Consider the following 23,965-nt stretch of genomic DNA (forward strand, 5'->3'; position numbering starts at 1 on the left):
AGACTGTGTGTGCCTGGTGACTTTGACTGGATGCCTGGATCTGTGTCTGGTGTAGGCTGGAGGTTCCAGAATGCTCTGTGCAAAGGGCCCATGATGGGACAGCAGAGGCCAAGGTGGGAATGGGCTGGGAGGGCCTGGGGTGCTCTGCACTGAGGGTATCTTAGCAAGTCATCTGGAGCCACAGTAGTGCTGGCCTGCATTTGTGTCACTTTAGTGAGATGGCTGGAGCTATAGTGAAAGATGACTAGGGGTGTCCTGGTCTGCATTGTGCTGGGTGGGAAGGCTTTGGCTAGTACAAGCTAGAAGCCCAGGCTCACTGAGGTGATAGGTTGGCTGGGGCACCTGGACCCTGTTCCCGTCCATGCTATCAAGGTGGGGGGGGGGGATGTAAACCATGATGCTTGCCAAGCCCTTTGATCTAGAGAGAGTCTGCCCCTGCCCAATGACTGGCAAGGTTCTAGGGATGGATCCTTTATAGTCCAGTTGCTCTTTTAAATCACAACATTTTTCTCCTTTCCAGGGTGTCTGGAGCTATGTGGGCTAGAGGCATGGGGCTTGCTGAGGTGGCAGGCTGACTTTGGTGCCCAGAACCGGCTCATGTGTGTGCTATGAAGGGGAAGGGAGAACATAAATCATGGTGCTCACCAGCCCCCCTAACCCAGAGCATTCCAGCAGCAACCCCACTGTTTAGTAGGGTTCTAGGGCTGGCTCCTTTATATTTTAGTTGGCCTTTTAAACCATAGCTTTTTTTTTTCTGTGCCCCAGGGCAGACAAATCTACTCATGGTTCCTCAGTACTATCCCTCTCCACTGTAGCTCACACTGTGTGTGTGTGTGGGGGGGGTTCCCTTCATTACTGTGTCTCCATCTTTCCTACCATTCTCTCTGTGGTCTATCTTCTGTTGTGCAGAAGCTGTTCAGTCAGCCCTCAGTTCTTCAGGAGGAATTGCTCTATCAATAGGTACAGATTTGGTGTGTCTACAAAAATAGGTGAGTTCAGCATCTTCCTACATTGCCTTCTTGGACCAGAGTTCATGACTTAATTATTTTATAACTGGAAGTTAGTACCTCTTAATCCCCTTCACCTGTTTTACCTCCCCCACCCTCAACAACCACCACTCTGGTAACTATCAGTTTGTTCTCTGAGTCCGTTTCCATTTTATTTTGCTTTTTCATTTGTTTAGTTTTTAAGGTTTTAAAAATTTTTTTTAAACAGCTAAGGACATTTTAATTTTACCTATTATCTATCTATCTATCTATCTATCTATCTATCTATCAATCTACTTTAAGTAAGCTCTATGAGGCTTGACCCCAAGATCAAGAGTCACATGCTCTGCCAACTGAGCCAGCCAGCTGCCCATTTTGTTTTTTGATTCCACATATAAGTGAAATCATATGGTGTTTATATTTCTTTTATTTGTTATTATTTTTAAAAAATCTTTCTTATTTCACTTAGCACAATACCCTCAAGGCCTATCCATGGTGTTGCAAATGGCAAGATTTCATTTTTTCTTTTTATTTTGTATGGCTGAGTAATATTCCATACACATAAACACATCCTTTTTATCCTTTCATGTACTGATGGACACTTATGTTGCTTCCATAGTTTGGCTATTATAATGCTACAATGAACATAGAGCTGCATATTATCTTTTTGAATTGGTGTTTTCGTTTTCTTCAGATAAATTGCTGGATTGTACAGTAGTTGTATGCTTTTTAAGGGACTCCCATATTATTTTCTACAGTGGCTGCACTAATTTACATTCCCATCTGTAGTGTGTAAGATTCTCTTTTCTCCACATTCCTGTCAACACTTACTTTGTCTTTTTGATAACAGCCTGTCTGACAGGTGTGAGGTGATATCTCATTGTGGTTTTGATTTGCGGTTCCTTGATGCTTAGTGATGACGAGCATCTTTTCAAGCATCTCTTGGTCATCTGTATTTCTTTGGAAAAAATGTTTAAGTCCTCTGCCCATTTTTTTTATCAGGTTTTTTTTAAGTTGTGTGAGTTCTTTATATATTTTGGATATTAACCCCTTATCAGATGTATGATTTGCAAATATTTCCTCCCATTCAGTAGGTTATGGTTTCATTTTGTTGATGGTTTTCCTCATTGTGCAAAAAGCTTTTTAGTTTGATGTAATCCCGTTTATTTTAGCTTTTGTTTCTCTTAGCCTGAGGAGACTAGTTCAAAAAAATATTGCTAAGATTGATGGTGAAGAGCTTACTGCCTATGTTTTTCCTTCTAGGAGTTTTATGGTTTCAGGTCTTATATTCAAATCTTTAATCCATTTTGAATTTACTTTTACATGTGGTATAAGACAGTGATCCAGTTTTCCCAGCACCATTTATTAAGTGTCTTTTCCCCATTGTATATTCTTGCCTTCATTCTTGTAGATTAACTAACCACATAGGTATGGATTTATTTCTGGACTCTCTAGTCCATTGATCTGTATGTCTGTTTTGTGCCAATACCATACTGTTTTGATTATGATAGCTTTGTAGTACAGTTTGAAATCAGGGCACGTGTCACCTCCACCTTTGTTCTTTCTCAAGACTGCTTTGGCTATTTGGGATCGTTTGTGGTTCCATACAAAATTTAGGTTTCTTTGTTCTAATTCTGTGAAAGATGCCATTGGTATTTTGGTGGGGATTGCAATGAATCTGCAGATTGCTTTGGGTAATAATTTTTTTTTAAGATTTTATTTATTTATTTGACATAGAAACAGCCAGCGAGAGAGGGAACACAAGCAGGGGGAGTGGGAGAGGAAGAAGCAGGCTCCCAGTGGAGGAGCCTGATGCGGGGCTCGATCCCAGAATGCTGGGACCATGCCCCGAGCCGAAGGCAGATGCTTAACGACTGCGCTACCCAGGCGCCCCGCTTTGGGTAATAATTTTAACAATATTAGTTCTTCCAATCAATAAGCATAGAAGGTCTTTCCATTTATTTGTGTTGTCTTCAATTTCTTCCATCGATTTCTTATAGTTTTCAGAGTACAGGTCTTTCATTTCTTTGATTAAATTTATTCCTGCAGGGTGCCTGGGTGGCTCAGTCCATTAAGTGTCTGCCTTTGGCTCAGGTCATGATCCCAGGGTTCTGGGATCAAGTCCTGCATTGGGCTCCCAGCTCAGCAGGGAGTCTGCTTCTCCCACTCCCTCTGCCCTTGCCCCCTGCTTGTGTGCGTGCTCTCTCACATAAATAAAACCTTTTAAAAAAAGTAAATTTATTCCTACACATTTTATTCTTTTTAATGCAATTGTAAATGGGACTGTTCTTAATTTCACCTTCTGATGCTTCATGATTACTGTATAGGAATGTAACCCATTTGTTTCTGGTAATTTTGTATCCTGCTACTTTACTAAATTCATTTATTAGTTCTAATAGTTTTTTGATGGAGTCTTTAGGGTTTTCTAAATATAGTACCATGTCATCTGCAAATGGTGACAGTTTTATTTCTTCCTTACCAATTTGGATGCATTTTCTTTTTCTTGTCTGATTGCTATGGCTAGGACCTCAAGTGCTATGTTGAATAAAAGTGGTGAGAGTAGCATCCTGGTCTTGTTCCAAATCTTAAGAGAAAAAGCTCTTATCCTTTTTTCACCATGGAGTATAACGTTAGTTGTGGGTTTGTCATACATGACTCCTATTATGTTAAGGTACATTCCTTCTATACCCACTCTGTTGAGAGTTTTTATCATAAATGGATGTTTAGTTTTGTCAGATGCTTTTTCTGCATCTATTGAGATGACTGTATGATTTTTATGCTCTGTTTTGTTGAATTTGTTTTGTGAATATTTCATTGAGGACTTCTGCATCTACGTTCATCTGGGGTTCTGGCCTGTAGTTTTCTTTGTGTGGTGTCCTTATCTGGTTTTGGTGGCCTCATGAATATGTTTGAAAGCATTCCTTCCTCTTCAATTTTTTGGAATAATTTGAGTAAAGTCACTAACTATTTATTTATTTATTTATTTATTTATTTATTGAGAGTGAGTGGGGAAGGGGCAGAGGGAGAGAGAGAGAGAGAATATTAAGCAGGCCCCGCACCCAGCATGGAGCCCAACGCAGGGCTTAATCTCATTACCCTGACATCATGACCAGAGCTGAAATCAAGAGTTGGTCGCTTAACTGACTGAGCCAGCCTAGGAGCCACATTTGTTCTTTAAGTGTTTGGCAGAATTCACCTGTGAAGCTGTCTGGTCCTGGAATTTTGTTTTTTGGGAATTTTAAAATTACTGATTCAATTTCATTACTCGTAATGAGTCTACTCAGATTTTCTATTTCTTTGTGATTCGGTCTTGGATGGTTGCTTGTTTCTAGGAATTTATCCATTTCTTCTAGGTTTTCCAATTTGTTGGTATTTGTTTGTAGTAATCACTTATAATCCTTTGTATTTCTGTGCTGTCAACTGTAATTTCTTCCATTTCTGATTTTTTTTATTTCAGTCCTCTCTTTTTTTATGAGTCTGGCTGGAGGTTTTTCAATTTTTTTTTTTTTAAACCAGGTTTTAGTTTCATTGACCTTTTCGTGTGTGTGTGTGTGTGTGTGTGTGTGTGTTCCTCCCTCTTTCATTTTGTTCTTCTCTTTGTAGTTCCTTTAGATATAAAGGTATAAAGTTAAGGTTGTTTACTTGGGATTTCCTGTTTCCTGAGGTGGGCCTGCATCGCTATGAACTTCTCTTTCAACTGTTTTTGCAGCATGTCATAAAATTTGGAAAGTAGTTCCCATTTTCATTTGTCTCATGCTATTTCATTTGTCTCAGGTGAAAAAAATGCCTACAACACTCTCATGATTCAAAAGTGCCTGCTGCTGACTTTTTGAAATAACTTTTAATTTTAGAACAGTTTTATATTTATAGTTTCCTGAAAATACAGACAGATCCCGTATCTTCCACATCCAATTTTCCCAGTTAACATCTTAAATTATTATAGTACATTTGTCACAATTAATAAACCGATATGGATACATTTTTATTAACTAAAAGCCAAACTTTATTCTGATCGCCTCAAATTTTTTTGTTCCAGGATCACATCCAAGATGCATTATATTTAATTTTCATGTCTCCTTATGCTCCTCCTCTTGGCTGTGACAGTTTCTCACACTTTCCTTTTTTTGATGACCTGGACAGTTTTGAGGAGTACTGGGTAGGTATTTTGTTGAATGGCCCTCAACTGGGGCTTGTCAATTACTTTTCTCAATATTAGACTGGGGCTACAGGTTTTGGGGAGGAAGAACACAGAAGTGCTATTTTCATCACATTATACTAAAGGTACCTACACTCAACATGACTTATCACTGTTCATGTTGACCTTGATCACTTGGCTGAGGTAGTGGCTGAAAAATGACTATTATAACTTATATGTGGCCAGAGAGAAAATGTTAGTTGGTACTGAGGTCTACAGACACATGGACATTTTTTAGCTCTCACTTATGAAGTTCATTCACCCTAAAGAGACTTGAAATTAAGTGAGGTATGCACTGTATAAAAGTATACAATAGATTTTGTGCTGGGATGGGCCCTGAGGAGATGGCACCCAGCATGTGTAACAGGCAAGTACTCTTCCGCTCTTGGCAGTGCCCAGGCTCTTGAGAGGCCTTCTGTCTGAACATGAGAGGCAGGACTGAAAGGCTGGCTGCTGTGGCCTGCCTGCTTCATGCTGAGTGTTCTACTAGGACTGAGGAGAACCTCCTGAGTGCTGGCTTCTGAGGTTCTTGGCAGTCCCATTTATCATTGGGACTCCCCTCATATTCACATTCAAACAGAACCTGCCCGGGGAAGGGAGCAAGAGGGAGTTCTCTGGGTGCTGGGAACATTCCTTTCTTGATTTGGTTGCTGCCTGCATAGTTATTTTTGGTTTATGAATATTAATCAAGCTATACATTTTCTTTATGTATACTATATGTTAATAAAAAATAAAAACAAACGCAAATAAAAATTCTAAGAGCCAGCATGTGGATGCTTTTTAAATTTGCTCTTTTAACCATTTTTAAGTGGACAATTCATTGGCATGAAGTAAATTCATAATACTGTACAACCATCACTAACCATCACTATTATCCATTTCCAGAACTTTTTCTTTATCCCCAACAAACTCTCCATCCCTCTCCCCTGCCCAGCTCTTGGTAACCTCTGTTCTACTTCTTGTCTATAAATTTGCTATTCTAGGTACCTCATATAAGTAAAACATACAGTATGTGTCCTTTTGTGTCTCACTTATTTCAGCATAATGTTCTCAAGGTTCATCCATGTGGTAGCATGTATCAAAACTTCATTCATTTGTAGGGCTTAAAAATATCCCATTGTATGTACCGACCACACTTTATCCGTTACCTGCTGATGGACTCTTGGGTTGTCTGCACCTTTGGCTATTGTGCATAATGCCATTATGAACAGGGGTGGCTAAGTGTCTGTTTAATTCTAAAATTCTTTTACACAGAAATACAATTGCTGGATCCTATGGTAATTCTGATTAACTTTTTCAGGAACCATTAAACTCTTCCACAGTGGCTGTACAATTTTAATATTCCCAACTGGAAATACAGGAGACTTCCAATTTCTTTTTCTTTTTTTGAGAGTTCCAATTTCTCTACATCCTCACCAACACTTGCTCTTTTCCGCTTTGTTTTGTTTGTAACAGCCATCCTAGTGCATGTGGAGTATGACCTCATTGTGGGTTTTGATTTGCACTTCCCTAATGGTTAATAATGTTGAGCATTTTTTCACGTGCTTAATGGCCATCTGTATATCTTCTTTGGAGCAATATCAATTTTGATCTGTTGCCCACCTCTGATTTAGATTTTTGCTGTTGCTGAGTTGTAAGAATTCCCAATATATTGTGGATTCTAAACCCTTATTAGAGATACGATTTCCAAATATTTTCTTCCTATTCCATGAGTTTGTCCTTTCACTGTCTTACTAATACCTTTTGAAGAACAAGAGGTTTTAATTTTGATGAAGTTCAATTTATCTATTTGTTGTTGCTGCCTGTGCCTTTGGTGACATTATCCAAGAAGTCACTACCTAATCCAATGCCATGGATGATACTCACTTTGGACTTGGACCACTCTTTACCCCTCATGTCAGCTGGGTTTCAGGAAGGAATTCATTGTAATTGGCAAACATTTTTTTTTATATTAACAAACAAAACTCTCTGGATTGCTACAGTGAACACATCTCACCGAAGTCTTGTTCCAATTCATGAGGAGGATGGGAGTCATGCGATGTAACTGAAAGAATAAGTACATGGGGACACAGAAGACCCAGTTTGGCTATGGGCCCTGGCAGCAAGCTGTGACCTAGAAGAAGTCACCTCCTTTCTCTTCCATGTCATGAAGGTGTTGCAAGGGGTGGGCTCTGGAGTCCCAACTGTCAACTTCACTGCCTGTCCATCCATGTTTGGATAGCACCCTGGTACACACACTTGTCAAAGGCCAGACCCTTGGGAAGACAATCCACCTCTTCCCTGGAATGTGAGTGAGACTGAGCATGCTAGAAAAGGGGAGACTTACAAGGGCGATGACTTCCCGGGCATTCACATGGCCTCCAGGAGCCCAGAGCAGGAAGTTCAGGAGGAGGCGCCTGATCAGCTGTTGACACAAAGGTGGTCTGGGGTCTCTGTCTTGGCTCTCTGCAGCTGCTGCCTGCAAATCCTTGGCTGAGAGAATCGGACTTCTGAGCAGCTTCTTGAGGCGGCTGAGCACTGCCTTTACCTCTACCTGGGAAGTATAATTCAAAGGTGAGAGATTAGGGAAAAGTCAGGACATTCATGGTTCTAGGATTTATTTGGGACTTTGAAGCAAGCCCCCAGAAAGAGGAGAGGACTGGCGCCCGAGGGAAGGCAGACAGAGGCGACTCATGTCTGAGCTTACACACTGCTCCACACAAACCCAAATGGGCGTAATGGAAATTTCTTGACTTTCTTTCGTCTTGCTCACTAAGCAGCCAAGGCACCATGCCAGGAACTGACCTTTTTTTTTTTTTTTTAAAGAAAGGAAATGGAGAAAAATCCTCAGCAGAATGTAGTCAGATTTTTATATTGTGGGAAAAAGAACAAAAAGCTCCTTGAAGACTCGCTCACTATCACAGCCACAAATCAATTAAAGCCCCATGCAACTGGACCTTCACTGAGCCAATGTTCTGATAAGAATGAGGTTTGCCTTTTGCCTTTTGCTATCTTTAAAGGGAGGAAACACACACACACCACATTTGTTTTGTTTTAGACACTGGGACAGTCTGTTCATACATGTTTAAAGCCCAAGCAGAGGTCACAAGTCTGTGGAATCCACATAATAATGGTGATTGTTATAGATCTGTGGGTTGTTTTTGCATAAAAAATACTTATTTCATGCTGAGACTTCTGCTTGCTATAAGAATGGTACATCAAGTTGTGACTTGAAAACAAAGAAAAAACTGAAAAGCCATAGATCCAAAATGCCACATGGCACTCATGAACAGATATGTTCCATCATTTTCGGAAGAATACTTAGGCCTATTCTGAGAATTCCCATGACCAATTTTATGGATTTTGTGTGAGTCTTTTTTTTTTTCCTGGAAGTTAAGGCCTCCTTCAATGAAGTCTGTTATAAACTCCAGTACACTAGGAGTGCTGTGTGAGCTATTCTGACCACAGTCCAAGACCGTGAGAAACTGCACCATGGGGCTCTTCCACGGAGAATGGCAGCATTCCAACAGGAGAGGGCTACTCTCTCACCACCTCCTTCTGTCAGCTGGGCCCAGCCTGCCCTCATCTGATGGCGTCTATGGGAGCCCAAGATCCTCCTGCCATCTAAATGGTATGCAAAAATATCAGGGCTTAGGAAGCTATGCCTTCATATCCATTTTCTTCTTGACTGAAGAAAACCTTCTTGATTTTCTACCCTTGTCCAATACTCCCTAAGACCAGTCTTCTTCATCCCAGACCATCTTTCCCTTTAAATGCCTTCCATAGCCATAAGCTTCTGACATGCCAAAACTTTAAATGCTTTTTAATTTGTTTTTAGGTAAAAGACATAAGCTTTCTTTTCTAAGTAGTACTTTTTATCCTGCATTATGAAAATCTACATATACTCACTGTAGAAATTTAGAACAAAAAAGTATATAACTCCATGACCCAGATAAAAGTTCTGATCTAACTTGATCCCAGCCTGGTCCCGCTCCATTTTCTCCAGGGAAGTTGGAGGAAACCAGGTTCATATCTTTCTTGTCTTTTTCCCATGCCTTGTGAACACAGCACTCACTATGCATTATGTTTTCTTATAGCTTTCACAATGCACTGTAAGCAATATCATGTATCTTGAACACATAGTCTTTGAGAACATGATTTTTCATGGCAGAATGCTAGTCCATGGTTAGGATACGTCACAATTTAATTTCACTATTGAAAGTTTAGGCCATTTGTAACATTTGCAATTACAATAATGCTCATGTCTTATACATAAATCTTTGTATGGATCTCTAATTACTCCCCTAGGAGAATTTCTAGAGATGGAATGACAAAGCTAGAGTATGAACCCTGAACTAATTCTTAGGGATATACAAACACAGGTATTTCTTGTTTTTCTCATGATCCAATTCCAAGTTAGCAAAAGAAGATGGACACTGGCTGGCAGTGAACATGGTCTGCAGAGAGAAGTGTGGGTCTTTGTGTGGCGGTTGCTTTTGCTTCCCCACTACTGAACCTCAAGGATGGCCAGGGGAGGCAGTGCTTCTAGCCACAGTAGGCTATCAGGGCTGAGCGATTAACCAGATTTAATGACACCTTTTGAGGAAAAGGCACAGATGTCGTCAGGCTCATTCAAATCTCCCAGTAATCACACATTCAAAGGCAGCTCAGAGTTTGTTTCTCAAGTCACCCAACAGACCATCAAAGGGATTAGAGCTCAAAAACCCTGGAGAGTGAGAGGTGTGTCTTCCTAGTTAAACTAGGAAAACTGGGCCCACTTGCTTGTCAGGATGTCACACACACCAGCGCCTCAGGTTGGGCACCAAGGAGGAAAAAAGAGGCTTTGGGATCACAAACATGAAGTGTGGCTTCAATCACAAGACAAACAGCCACCTCTGACAGGGTAGCTAAGAAGGAAGCGAACATGCTGGCGCTCAACTATTCTGAATGAACTAATTAATCTATTTAAAAAAAAGATTTTATTTACTTATTTGAGAGATAGCAAGAGAGAGCGTGAGCTGCGGGGAGGGACAGGGGTGAGGGAGAAGCAGACTCCCTGCCGAGCAGGGAGCCCGTTGTGGGGCTCGATCCTAGGACCCTGAGATCATGACCCGAGCTGAAGGCAGACGCCCAACAAACTGAGCCACGCAGGTGCCCCAAGATAATCTATTTTTATCCAGTATGCCTAAGTATCCCTGGAGTAATAAGAACTATGCACACGTTTTATTAAAAAAAAAAGAAAAAAGAAAAAAGACCAAGTTAAGTATTAGAAAGACATGCCAATGCAGAACTTTCCAGAAATTACATTTTTGGGGGAACAGTTTATTTCTCTATAGTTCAAGAGTGAACTTCTGTTAGTTTCTATCATCAATATAGAATTTAACACATAACCTACCAATTTAGCTTATAGACAATCAAATATAAAGTATATGTAACAGGGCTTTGGAAATCATTAGTGCTACATACATTTTAACTACAACTATTATTAAAAGCAAGGATTTCCCTTAATTAGGATTAGGATTTCTCTTAATTAGTTTAATTGATGTATTTTTAAATTTATTCATTTGAGACTGAGAGAGACAGCACACAAGCAGGGGGAGGAGCAGACTCCCCACCGAGCCCGAAGCCCAAGGCGGGGCTTGATCCCGGGACTTGGAGATCATGACTGGAGCTGAAGGCAGACACTCAACCGTCTGAGCCACCCAGGTGCCCCTTTAATTGATATTTTAAAAGGGAAATAGAAGGCTTTCTTTTTAATCATACAGCAACCCTCAAAGATGTATGTGGATTATGATAATTTCTTTAAAATGTTCTATTTTTGATATGATATAAATTATCACCAAATTTCAACTTTCTAAAATCCAAAACTTTCTTTCCTCTATATGCAAACCTTTAAACAAGTAAAATATACAGCCATATCTGAACTATTCTCTGCTTTTTTCCAACGGAAAGCATCAAGCAAACAGGAGAACTGCTCTCTACATAAGGAAACCTGCTTCCTTTAATTATTAAAATTAGCAAAAAGTGCTAGCTGTTAAGGTTTTAAAAACCGGCAAATAAATGTTTGCAAGGGAGGTGCCAATGCCTTTAATCAAAGCATTGCCTCCTGTAATCATTATACTCCACATAAAATAACAACTCTCTTCGCCATAGACAGTCTAGCACTTAGCGGCTCTGTTATTTATGAAAATGCCCAAGTCCTTTTTCAGAAGGGAAGGGGTTAATATCAGATTACTTTAGTAAGAGTTCTAAACAAAGCTGGTAATGTGAGGACCTGTTGACTGATCTAAGAAAGCAGTAAGTCAAGACAGGCAGGCTGCCGATCAGAGGGAGGACAGAGCCCCTCAGAAGAGCAGTCAGACTCTGCACAGCAAACGCTGGAGGACGCAGCCCTGGGGCCAGGAGCACTTGTGAGGGCAGAGCTGGCAGCCGAGCAAGAACAGATGAAACAATGCGGGAGACAGAAGGGCTCTGCCTCATCTCCTCGACGCTTCCTAGGAAAGCAGAGGGGCAGTGTGCTGTCTCCAGTCAACCCTGTGAGGCAAGAAGACGTCTCTGACCACAAACCCAGCACACACGCACTCACTTATCTGGGTGGACATCGACACGCTTCCACAATGAACACAGTGAACACTCGGTGCTTAGGTGCCTGAGGGTTAGTGGAAGCCAAACCCACTCCAGGGCCCCTTCCTGCAGCATCCTTTCCAATCCCGAGACGGCCCCGGAGCACCACACGCAATGGGCCCTGCCACCCACCATGGTCTGTGCTCTCTGCGGACTCCCGTCATGTGGGCTGCAGCTGAATGCCAAGAGCCACAGCAGGGCCTCAGAGGGTTCAGCTTCTGACATCACTAACTGCTCAGCCGCGATATCAGCCCATCCTCCAAAGTGAATGAACAAAAACCAGCACTCAAAGGGGCCTCCGTAGGACCTGGAACAGAACCAAAACACATGGCAGCTGGCAACTTGATTTCTTTTTCTTTTTGGTTCTTAAAGCAACTGTAATGTTTGCGAATGGTTGGCTTAAATTGTTCTTATCCACTGAAGTACAACTTGCGAGGAATACAAGTTAGACTCAGAAATGTAGCTCACAATGCCACGCTGAACTCATCACAGGGCCATCAAAGGCAGGTCTTTCAAAACCCCATGTGCCCTGAGGACTTCAGACATTTAAATCTTTATATCCAAGGACCATGAGTGAGTACAGGCCTTTGACAAAGAAAGATTCTGGACCATGACCAACAGGAATGCTACAAGATGAGAACCTGCAGGCTCCCCCTCTGCTTTCTGCCTGGCCTGCACAGCTGGGCTGCCGTGGAAAGTGGGGCCCCCCAGCCATTAGGCAGCCACCCAGGTAGCTCCAGAGCAAGAACTGAGGGGACTCCTGGGGGTCCAGATGGAGACCAGAGAAGGGATGCAGACAGAAACATGCGCTGTTTCCTTTCTGACAAAACACAAGGTTCTGGTCAGTATTTTGGCAATTATAAATTTTGAATGGACTGCATACTGTATTCTTTCCTGTCATCACGTGTATGTCCAAGCTGGAAAGTTAGAAGCTTTTGTGAAGCTATCCTTCTGTCATGCTGGGAACTGAGAGGTGTGCTGGTTGTTTAAAGGGTAGACTTCACTCAAGGAAAGGAATCATTAATATGCACAGTGACAGTGTCAGCAGCTTAATATCTCCTCTAAAAAAATGGAACAGGGCTGGCCAGAGAGCAAGTTAGATCAGAACCAGGGAAGCTCCTGGAACAGGAGAGTTCTGGGCCTCTCTTGGTTGGGTCTGGGTCTGCTGTATCTGTTCTGAGAACAAGTAATTAAATGTTTTGAAATCTAGCTTGTGGAACAGTGAAGAGAAAAGAAGAAAGGAGGGTATTAATCTTACTTGTCCCATAGGAGAAAGAGGTGGTGCTCTGTGGGCTGCATCAGTGGTCAGCTGGGTTATGAGGTCTTAAAAGCAAGGGACAGGTTCCATAGGGTCTCTTCTATACAGACCTCACTGTAAGCGGAGCACCAGGGCTCTCTCACACTCCCTGCTCACAGGTGGGGACCACACCTGGAGCAGAGCTTAGAACTTGCCTTTCACAAATGCACCTGGTCCTTCTTGCTGTTCTCTACCAGTAACTGAGTATGTGACGCAGTCCCAGTGGCCGGCTGAGAAAGTATCTAAACTGACTCATCCACTCCTCCCTGCAGGTGGACCCTGAAATCTAATGAAGGCAGATCTAGGTTAGGTAGGAGTCCCAAAACCCTAGGTTTTGGGTCTAGGTCCTACTCTGCAACAGGAACCACCTGAAAGGATGCACACAGGTGTTACAGGTCTTTAGCGTGGCCAATACTCCGATCCCCACCTGGCTGCTAGTTCGTCTCATTTATTGGTAAGAATCTTCTTGTTGGGGAGGGGTAGGTAGTAATGGGCACAAAGCCTGCATCAGTGATCATGAACATAAGGAGGACCAACCGGAATGTATGATAGGTCAGTGAGGAGATTACAGAGAATTTCAAGAGGGAATAGTGGCAAAAGGAACAAATAAAGACAGTCTTAGTAGGTTAATATAGACAACAAACAAAATATTTAGAATCTACGAAAAAGTCAAGAGGAAGCTGAAGAGTGTTACATCACAAAGAACTTAGTAAAGCCTAAATGTGATTGCTTTTAGGAAAATAATGTATATGAGAGGGTACTTAATATCATGTTGGAAATTAATTTATATTAGAATGGATTTTCTAACTTTAGACAAATATTTATTAAAAAGAGGAGGAAAAGGGGGCATTTTATCCTACTGTGTAGGAGAAGGTTAGAATTTCCTTCCCTAGAGAGTAACAGGAAGTCGGAGAAGACCAAGGGACCCAGAGGGCACCACCCTTCTCCTTCTGCATGGCTGGGGCTGGGGGCAGCATGCGGGCACTGCTTTTTATAGGGTCTAGTCTTCTTATTGTTATACTTGTATATTTCAAAACCCAATACCAGCCATTATTCGGGACAGTTTCTGTGCCAGATACTTACATACCCACCTGTTGATTCCGAGCTGCTCAAAGTGATACATGCAGCTGGCTCTGTGCTTCCTCCACTTCTCACTCAGCAGTGTGCTTACCTGTCTGGGGACGGTCACAGACAGTAACGCCACCCCCGTCAGCCCTCCATAAAGTGAAGATCAGGGTCAAGAGAAGCCACTGTGACGCAGACCTAGGAGTTGTCAAGAGTTGCTTACCCATGAGTCTGGTCTTCAACTATTTCTCTGAGCATTTCAGAAATACGTTTCAGTGGCTGGTGCCACAGTTCTTGTGGAATATCTGTGTGTAGAGAGACAGACCAGAGGGAACTGAAGAAAAGTCAAACCTATTAGGATCATCTGCTGCTAAGACCAGAAGAGCTTTGGAAAAAGGCCTTATTTTTCCTGGTCCATGGGACCCATACCACTGGTCTCATGCTGTTCCCAGCCAATATCCAACCCTTAAGCCTGGGAAGATCCTCAGTGTTACACAGAATTAAACTGCAAAGGCTCTTTAACTCAGGTACACGGAAGGAGACAAACTGCATCAGCAGCCCACCCTAGGACTGGAAATGTTATGTTGCAGATGCTCCAGGTTTTTTTCTTTTCAACCCCACCCCCCACCCTCTATCACTGACAATTCATGACAATTCATGAGTACATGGAGATGGTAGTAAAAGTCAACAAGGAACTAAAGATAGGCTGCCCAATTCTTTTTCTATGACTGTGATGAATTCAGAATAGGATTTCAGGTTTAAAGGAAAGAAAAGGCCAGGAAAATAATACGCAGATATCATAAAAGCAAATGTCTTTCCTTTTCTTTCTTTTTTTAAAGATTTTATTTATTTATTTGACAGAGAGAGAGACAGCCAGTGAGATAGGGAACACAAGCAGGGGGAGTGGGAGAGGAAGAAGCAGGCTCCAAGCAGAGCAGGGACCCCGATGCAGGGCTCGATCCCAGGACCCTGGGATCACGCCCTGAGCCAAAGGCAGATGCTTAATGACTGAGCCACCCAGGCGCCCCAACAAATGTCTTTTCTTGAGTTAGTTTTTCTGGTTTCGTAATTATTCCATGGTTTTAGACACATCTGAACATGTACGTATCTGCAGTTCTAAACAACATCTGAAAAAGTTACCACGTTTCCATGCAGTGATAGATTCTGTAATTAAATACATGAGAAGATAATGTAAATGATGGGATCAGCGCTGCTAACTACTCCACAAATGTCACGGATTACAGGGTCATTTATTATCTTTCCCTCCTCTGAAATGCCCCTAACTCTTGATTTGTAGCCTTTGAAGGCATGTTTCATTTTCTTCTTTGTATTAATTATTTAGATACTTATTTTATGTCCCCCTCTACTTGTAGCTCTTGGATAGTCAGGGCTTGTAAGTGATCTATCTTTTATGCCCCACCGGACTTCACAGTGGGCACAAAATCAATTTCTGATGAATAGAAGATCGGTAGGAGAAGAAAGGGAAGAAGAAAGGGGGGTAAACAGAAGGTGGAATGAATCATGAGAGACTATGGACTCTGGGAAACAAACTGAGGGCTTCAGAGGGGCGGGGGGTGGGGGAATGGGATAGACCGGTGATGGGTAATAAGGAGGGCACGTATTGCATGGAGCACTGGGTGTTATACGCAACTAATGAATCATCGAACTTTACATCAAAATCTAGGGATGTACTGTATGGTGACTAACATAATATAAAAAAAATCATTATAAAAAAAAGATTCTATTATTAAAAAATACTTCAGGGGCGCCTGGGTGGCTCAGTCGGCTAAGCGTCTGCCTTTGGCTCAGGTCATGATCCCAGGATCCTGGGCTCAAGCCCCACGTCGCACTCCCTGCTTGATGGGGGGTCTGCTTCTCCTTTACCCCTCCTTGTGCTCTTTCTCTGTCTCAGATAAATAAATAAAGTCTTAAAAAAAATATTTCAACTCGTTAACTTAACATTCATTTTTTTACCCAAAAGTAATATGCTGAAAAGCAGAATAGGAGGAACTTCTGCTAAAATTCCCTTATTTATTTTTGGACATAAATCTAGGACAGTCACACAAAGGAAAATGTAAATGGCTGAGTTCCTGCTCAAGGTATCACCTTAGTCTTTTGTTTACAGATTTCCCAACTTAAAAAATAACAACTCTAGTATTTTTTCCGGAGCTCATTCAGCTTTTCACATAGACTGACCTCGGGCTTCTCTAATCTGACTTTAGCTGCAAAGTGAAAAGCAGACTCTTCTGTCTTGTTATGAAAGTTTTCCCGTTGTGTTCCCACAGGGTAAGTTTCACAAAACTGTTGACCACAGGTCCCGCCAGCCTCATTACCACCTCTACTGCTAGCACCTGAGAGGACAGGGTCAGATGGGTCGCTTTAGGTGAGAACCTACAACTTTTAGAAAAAGGAAGAAGAACTGGATTTTGTAAAATGCTCTGAAACTTTGAATCATCTACTTTCCTTGAATAAATCAATTTACTCAAGTCTCAGAAAAATGCAAACAAAAATGGCATAAAAAGGAAATATTACAGCCTCTTTCCCTCTTCTTTTTCCTTCCACAATTAAAATGCCTTCTTCTCTGGCAGTCTGTGCTGTGTCAGTGCTGCCTTCCCCTCAGATGTCAGGCTTCCACTGGGGAAGGACACCTTTATTCTTTATGCCTGAAATGCTGCCTAAACACAAGTTCCTGAAAATGCTGACAGGTCAACCCCAGTTGGGTTAAGGATGGAATCATCACTTTCCCAACTGGATGTGGCCAGTGGAAGGCTGGCAAATGAAACCAGAGAAGGCCATGATCCAATAATACACTTATTGAATTCTTTCAAAAGTCTTCTTCCCTTGGCTTGGTTAGGAGAAATTTCCCCTAAATTTCCTAGACTTTGTTTATCATTTTATCTTTCCTTCTGCAACAAGGGGCACAGAGTGGAAAGAATGAAATACAAATAAACGTACTGTTTAAACCTTCCTCAGCCACGTCTTAGCCTGTTCCCGGCATTCAGGTGGATCCGGCTGGCACCAGCAGGGGCCTATGTTATCCGCAGCAGACTATCAAAACCTAACGAGAGGCCATTTTTTTTTCTTTCTTTTGGTAAGTGATGATAACTGAAGTCCAGAAAATTCTCATATCAAAATCCCACAGAATGTGAGACCCTGAGAGCTTTAAGGGATGTTAGAGATGACCGAGTCCATCTCCCCTGTTTTACAGATAAGGGTCATGGTCTGTCAGTGTTCTTTCTCAGAAATTATTTTAATATGGGCAGAATCAACTTTCACGTACCTTCCGGGCGTTGGAGCAGCACCATAACAAGAGATGGAGAAGCGTAAGGAAAGTAGGTCTTGAATGTAAACTTCAGCTACAACGGAATAAAAAATTCAAAACCACATGAACATTGGGGCTGAAAGGGATATTAAGGAAGAACAAAATCTTGCATCATCTGCCCCAAAAAGACCTACTAGTACTAACATGGTCAGAATGTTTTCTTAGACATTGATTTTTTTAAAAAAATGCTTCCAATAACCTTGTAAATATGTTCCAGAAAAATGAACGTTTTGAAATCACCTTCTGGGGCTTAAGAAAAATAAAGTTATGTTCCTGATGTCTTCATAGCAGTTCTTTACCTCACATGATCCCAACTGTGCACATAAATCTCCTATTTCAGTGAGAGTTTCCAAGGTGGTTGTGAGATGTTACGTATTCCAGCATGATTTTTTTAACAACAAAAAAAGCATGAAACAACAATGGTGCTCTCAGTACTTGGAGGACCAAAGCGCTATAGTTATTTATGCCCTCTGAAGGACTTTTGTAAGAAATTAAAGGAAAATCTAGAAACAGTGATGTGCTCAGGCCTTGATGAGTTTTGGTAATCTGCAAATCCGTGTGACCATCACCCCAGTCAAAACAGAGAACATTTCTGTCACCCCAAAAAGTTCATTTGTGGTTCTACCACTCCCCAGCAACCAATATTCTGATTTCCACAAGAGTTTAGTTTTGCTTATTCTTAGATTTCTTATGAATAGAATCATAGACTCTGTATTCTTTTGTGTCTGGTTTGGCTCAACATATTTTTTTTTTTTTGAGATTCATCCACGTTACTGTGCCTAAGTAGTTCATTCTTATATTCTTTTTTTTTTATTGCTTGAAATAAGCATTATATGAATATACCATAATGTTTATTCATTCTCCTATTGCTGGGTATTTGGGTTGTTTCCAGTTTGCGGCTACTATGAAAAAAAGCATCAAATTAACATTCATATTTAGGTCATTTTGTGGACATGTGCTTTCATTTTTCTTGGGTAAATACCACAGGAATGGAATTACTGTTTAACTTTCTTAAGAAAATGCCATGTAGTTTTCCAAAATGGTTGTACCATCTCACACTCCCACCAGCAATTTATGAGAATTCCAGTTGCTCCACACAGGAAACATTTGATATTGTCAATCTTACTAATTTCAACCATTTCAGTGGGTATGAACTGTCACCTCTTTATGTGTTTACTATGTATTTTTTTTTTTTTAAAGATTTTATTTATTTGACAGAGACAGAGACAGCCAGCGCGAGAGAGAACCCAAGAGAACACAAGCAGGGGGAGTGGGAGAGGAAGAAGCAGGCTCCCTGTGGAGGAGCCTGATGTGGGGCTTGATCCCAGAACGCCGGGATCATGCCCTGAGCCGAAGGCAGACGCTTAACGACTGCGCCACCCAGGAGCCCCTACTATGTATTTTCTTGACAGCAAATGATGTTGAACAATTTTCATGTGTTTATTGCCAACTTATGTATCTTTTTTGAAGTGTGTATTCATTTCTTTTGTACATTTAAAAAAAACGAGTTGTTTAGGGAGTAAGTGATCTTTATATATTCTAGACACAAGTTCTCCATCAAATATAAGTATTGCAAATATTTTCTCTCAGGTGGTGGCTTGCTTTTTCACTTTCTTAATGATGTCTACCAAAGAAAAGAAGCTTTTCATTCTGATGAAATCTGTAATTTACCCATTTTTTTCTTGTACGGTTTATGCTTTTCTTGCATCCCTTGTAAGAAATCTTAGATTGTTCCAATATTAAAAAAAATTTTTTTTCCTATGTTTTCTTCTAGGAGTTTTATAGTTTTAGCATTTACGTTGAAGTCTATGATCCACCTCAAATTAATTTTTGTACTTTGTGAGGTAGAGGTTCATTTTTTTGCCATATAGATATCCAGCTGTTTCACCACATCTGTTCAAAACGTTCCTTTCCCCATTGAATTGCCTTGGTGTCTCTGTCAAAGACCAACTGACTATATACACACACACATATATATAATGTACGAACTCTATGGATATATATTTCTGGACTCTTCACTCTTCAGTTCTACAAATCTATCCTTTTGCTGATACCTCATGGTCTTGATTACTGTAGCTTTAAGTCTTGAAGTCAGGTAGTATTAGTCTGCTAGGTTTTTTTGTTTTTTGGGTTTTTTTTTTTTTGCATTTGTTTTCCAAAATTGTTCTGGCTATTGTTCTGGAATTATATGGGTTCTCTCTTCACGGATTTAAGTTTCTTTAAGCAATGTTCTGTAGTTCTCAGTGTAGAGGTCTTATACATCTTTTATTAAATTGACTTCTAAGTATTATTTTATTTTTTTTAAGATTATTTATTTTGGAGGGGAGAGAGAGAGAGTGTGGCGACGAGGGACGGAGGGAGAGGGAAAGCAGACTTTGCGCTCAGCAAGGAGCCTGTTGCAGGCCCGATCTCAGGACCCCGAGATCACGACCTGAGCCAAAACCAAGAGCTTGACACCCAACTGACAGTGCCACCCAGGCACCCCTTAAGTATTTGATACATAACTGTGCATTTGTCTTTCTCTCTTCACTTCTATCAATTTTGGCTTCACGTATTTTGGAACTCTGTTATTAGGCACATACCCATCTATAATTGATATTTTTCCTGATGACCATTACAAAACGTTCGTCTTTATCTCTGGTCATACCTTGTCTTGAAGTCTACGCCATCTGCTGCTCGGAGCACCACACCAGCTTCCTGGGCTCATTATTTGCATAACCTATCTCTTTCCTTTCTTTCACTTTAATCTTCTGTGTCTTTCTAGTTAGAATGGGTCTCTTGAAAATAACATACAGTTGGATCTTGGCTTTTTATCCAATCTGACATTCGTGCCTTTTACTAGCATATTTAGCTAATTTTTATTTAATTTTTATAATTAATGTACTTGTTAGTATGTCTGGGTAATTTAAGTCTACTTTTCGATGTTAGTTTTCTTTTGTCCCATTTATTCATTTTTTTTTTTGTTCCTCTGGCAGCTCACAGTCCTGTTTTATGAAACCTCAAGTCCATCACATTGTGAGCCCACAAAAACCCCTACCACTCCCCACATGAGAGACCTAAGGAGACAGCAGAAACTCCAATGTAGTTTCCTTTTTCAAGGCTTAAACCTCCTCCAGTTTCTATGTGCTTTTTTGGTTGCTCTCTAGTACCTTCAAATAGTTTTTAAACATATTTTGCTCACCATTTATAATTTTTATTGGGAGATTTAGTCTAATACATTATTGGACTCAGCCAGTGCTGGAACCAGAACCTGAACTGATTTGCTGTTTGTACGAAGCCATTACGCAAGCTTAGAAAAAGTGGCTTGTTGTGGCAACAGTAGTCCAACTGGGCACGTTGATGGAGCTGCACTGTGCTTGCCAAATACAACAAGGGTGAGAGGAAAGGATAAAAAGAGAATGTGAAGCACTGAAGGCAAACATCTCTGACAATGGGAAAGAATGTGGATGAATGGGATTTCTCATCAACTGTTGGGGGGAGTATAAATGGGCACATCCACATATGAAAACAATTTGCAGTATCTATAGAAGCTAAATCTTTGCATACCTAATAACTAGCACTTGCACTCCTAAATACATATCCCAGAACGTTTAGAGCTACCCTATTTCTAAAAGAAAACAAAATCTGGAAACAACCCAGAGGCCTACCACCACTTTCCCAACACAGTACCATACAGCAACACCCCACCGTGGCCACACCCATCACAGAGCAATCTTGGTGAGTGGGAAAAGCAAGGCTCAAAAGACTGCATACAGTATGCTACTCCTGTTTGTTGTTTGTTTTATGAAGTGCAAAAAAGTGAAGAAAACATGGTTTAGGAAATCCCATATATGTGACCACACTATTTTCAGAAAAAGCAAAGGAATGATAGACATAAATTCAAAACAGTGGCTACACAGGGGAGAAAGGCAGGGCTCTAAGACAGAGATAGGCTATACAGATACACGTAAATTATTGTTACTGCTCCAGGTCTCGTTTGGATATCAGATTCATAGATATTCATTTTATTAAGAATAAATACATGAATGAATGAGTAAAACACAGAAAGGAAAGAGCGTTATGCATGAATCACACAGGACATTGGGTGTTATACATTAAGGATTATGATTAATCTAAAAATGGCCACTCAAGAAGGCAGGAGATCAATGATGAGAAATGGCCGTCAATTAAATAGGCAGGCAATCAGGAAGAGAAATGACATAATATATGTAAAGGAAGGCCTGTGCAAAGATAAGAGGTTACTGCCCTCTTAATCTGAGCCCAAAGTCAGGGCAATGAATTCTTTCTTTTTTGGATCCCTGCCCTGCTTTCCACTGGGACTCTGTGTATATCCCTTCACGCCGCCAGATTCATGTAGCCTTAGCAGGGTAATATTCTAAATGAAAAGCACCAGAAATAAAAAAAAGAAAAGAAAAGCAACAGAAAAAGAACAATCTCAAAATCCGTGTGGAACCACAAAAGACCCTGAATAGTCAAAGCAATCCTGAGAAAGAACAAAGCTAGAGTTAGCATACCCTCTGATTTCAAACCTTATTACAAACCTATAATAATCAAAACAGTACAGTACTGGCATAAAATCAGACCCATAGATCAACAAAACAGAACAGAGAGCCCAGAAATAAACCCACACATACGTGGCCAAGGAGCCAAGAATATACAAAGGGGAAAAGACAGTCTCTTCCATTAATGGTGCTGGGAAAACTGGACAGCCACATGTAAAAGAACGAAACTGGACCACTATCTTAACAACATATACAAAAAATAAACTCAAAATGGATTAGAGACTGGAACATCAAGACCTGAAACCATAAAACTCCTAGAAGAACACAGGGGTGGGAAATTCCTCAACAATGGTCTTGGTGATGATTTTTGTACCTGACTCCAAAAGCAAAGAGAACCAAAGTGAAATTAAGTAAGTGAACGACATCAAAGTAAAAAGCTTCTGTACAGCAAAAAAACCCATTAACAAAATGAAAAGGCAACCTACTGAACAGGAGAAAATATCTGCAAATCATATATCTGATAAGGGGTTGATATCCAAAATATATACAGAATTCATTACAATTCAATACAAAAAAAAATCTCATAAAAAATGGGCAGAAAATATGAATAGGCATTTTTCCAACGAAGACCTACAGATGGCCAAAAGGTACCTGAAAAGGTGTTCAACGTTACTCAACATCAGGGAAATACAGATCAAAACCACAATGAGGTATCACTTCACATCTGTTAGAACAGCTAGAATCAAAAAGAAATAATAAGTGTGGGCAAGGATGTGGAAAAAAAGGAACCCTAGTGCACCGTTGTGGGGAATGTAAATTGGTGCAGCCACTCTGGAAAGCGGTATGGAGGTTCCTCAAAAAATCAGAACTACCAATTGATCCAGTAATCCCACTACTGGGTATTTACCCAATGAAAATGAAAACATTACCTCAAAAAGATAGTTAACTAGCGGCACCCCCTATGTTCACTGTAGCATTGTTTACAGCAGCAATGACATGAAAAGAACCTAAGTGTCCACTGATGGATGAATGGATAAAGAAAACGTGGTCTATGTATATACAATGGACTATTATTCAGCCATTAAAAAAAAGCGCTATCTTGCCATTTGCAACAACATGGATGGAACTTGAGGGCATTATGCTAAGTGAAATAAGTCAGACTGAGAAAGATAAATACCATATGATCTCACTTATATGCGGAATCCCAAAGCAAAACACCACTTGAGCCCAGGGATACAGAGAAGAGACTGGTGGTTGCCAGAGGCAGGCTGCGGAGTAGGTGAAATGAGTGAAGGGGATCAAAGGTACAAACACTTCAGTTCTAAAATAAGTAAGTCTCATGGATGTAACGTACAGCATAGTGACTACAGTTAACAACACTGTATTGATATCTGAAGTCTGCTAAGAGAGCAGATCTTAATAGTTCTCACTACAAGAAAAAAAAATTTGTAACTTTGTGGTGACAGATGTAAACTAGACTTATTATGAACATTTCACAATATATACAAATATTGAATCATTATGTTGTACATCTGAACCCGGCATTTGTTAATTAGACCTCAATAAAAAAAATAAGAATGGACAAATTAATTAAAAGCAACTGCAACTCCAGTCCAAATCCACAGTGCCCAAGAACAACAGCCAGGAGCAAGGCTGGTAAGAAAAACACACTTAAACTAATGCTTTAACCACTGTCTTCTGCCCCAGCCTAGGTGTTGTTCAGGAGTCAAAGGGCAAGTTTTCTAGAGGTTGGTTCCTAACTGGGAATACAAAGAATGCACAAAGGAGGATAAAAGATATTTATAATTATGCCTCAAAATGGGTGTGAGGGCCAACCAATGCCTTTCAGCAGAGCTCTCCTCCCGAATTCCAGGCTGGGTACTACTGAAACATGGTTTGCTACAGTCTATTTAACCTCCCTAGGGAAAAAGGATGGGAGAAAATACATCATAAATATTTATGATTGCCTTAAAAAGCGGAAACATCTGCTAAAAC

General features: G+C 40.8%; 1 protein-coding gene across 14 annotated transcripts in view; it reads right to left on the reverse strand.

Annotated features, from left to right (window-relative positions):
* FANCC (FA complementation group C) overlaps positions 1-23,965 on the reverse strand; it is a 267,899-nt gene that overhangs the window by 12,349 nt on the left and 231,585 nt on the right. For all 14 annotated transcript variants that reach the window (XM_048218345.2, XM_057305597.1, XM_048218344.2 and 11 more), the window contains 4 exons: positions 17,427-17,502; positions 14,370-14,451; positions 11,917-12,091; positions 7,508-7,714 (listed from right to left, as the gene is read on the reverse strand). In XM_048218345.2, the coding sequence (XP_048074302.1) occupies positions 7,508-7,714; positions 11,917-12,091; positions 14,370-14,451; positions 17,427-17,502 (540 nt within the window). The remainder of the gene's footprint in view (positions 1-7,507; positions 7,715-11,916; positions 12,092-14,369; positions 14,452-17,426; positions 17,503-23,965) is intronic.

The sequence above is a fragment of the Ursus arctos genome, unplaced genomic scaffold, assembly GCF_023065955.2.
Source record: "Ursus arctos isolate Adak ecotype North America unplaced genomic scaffold, UrsArc2.0 scaffold_33, whole genome shotgun sequence".
Lineage (NCBI taxonomy): Eukaryota > Metazoa > Chordata > Mammalia > Carnivora > Ursidae > Ursus > Ursus arctos.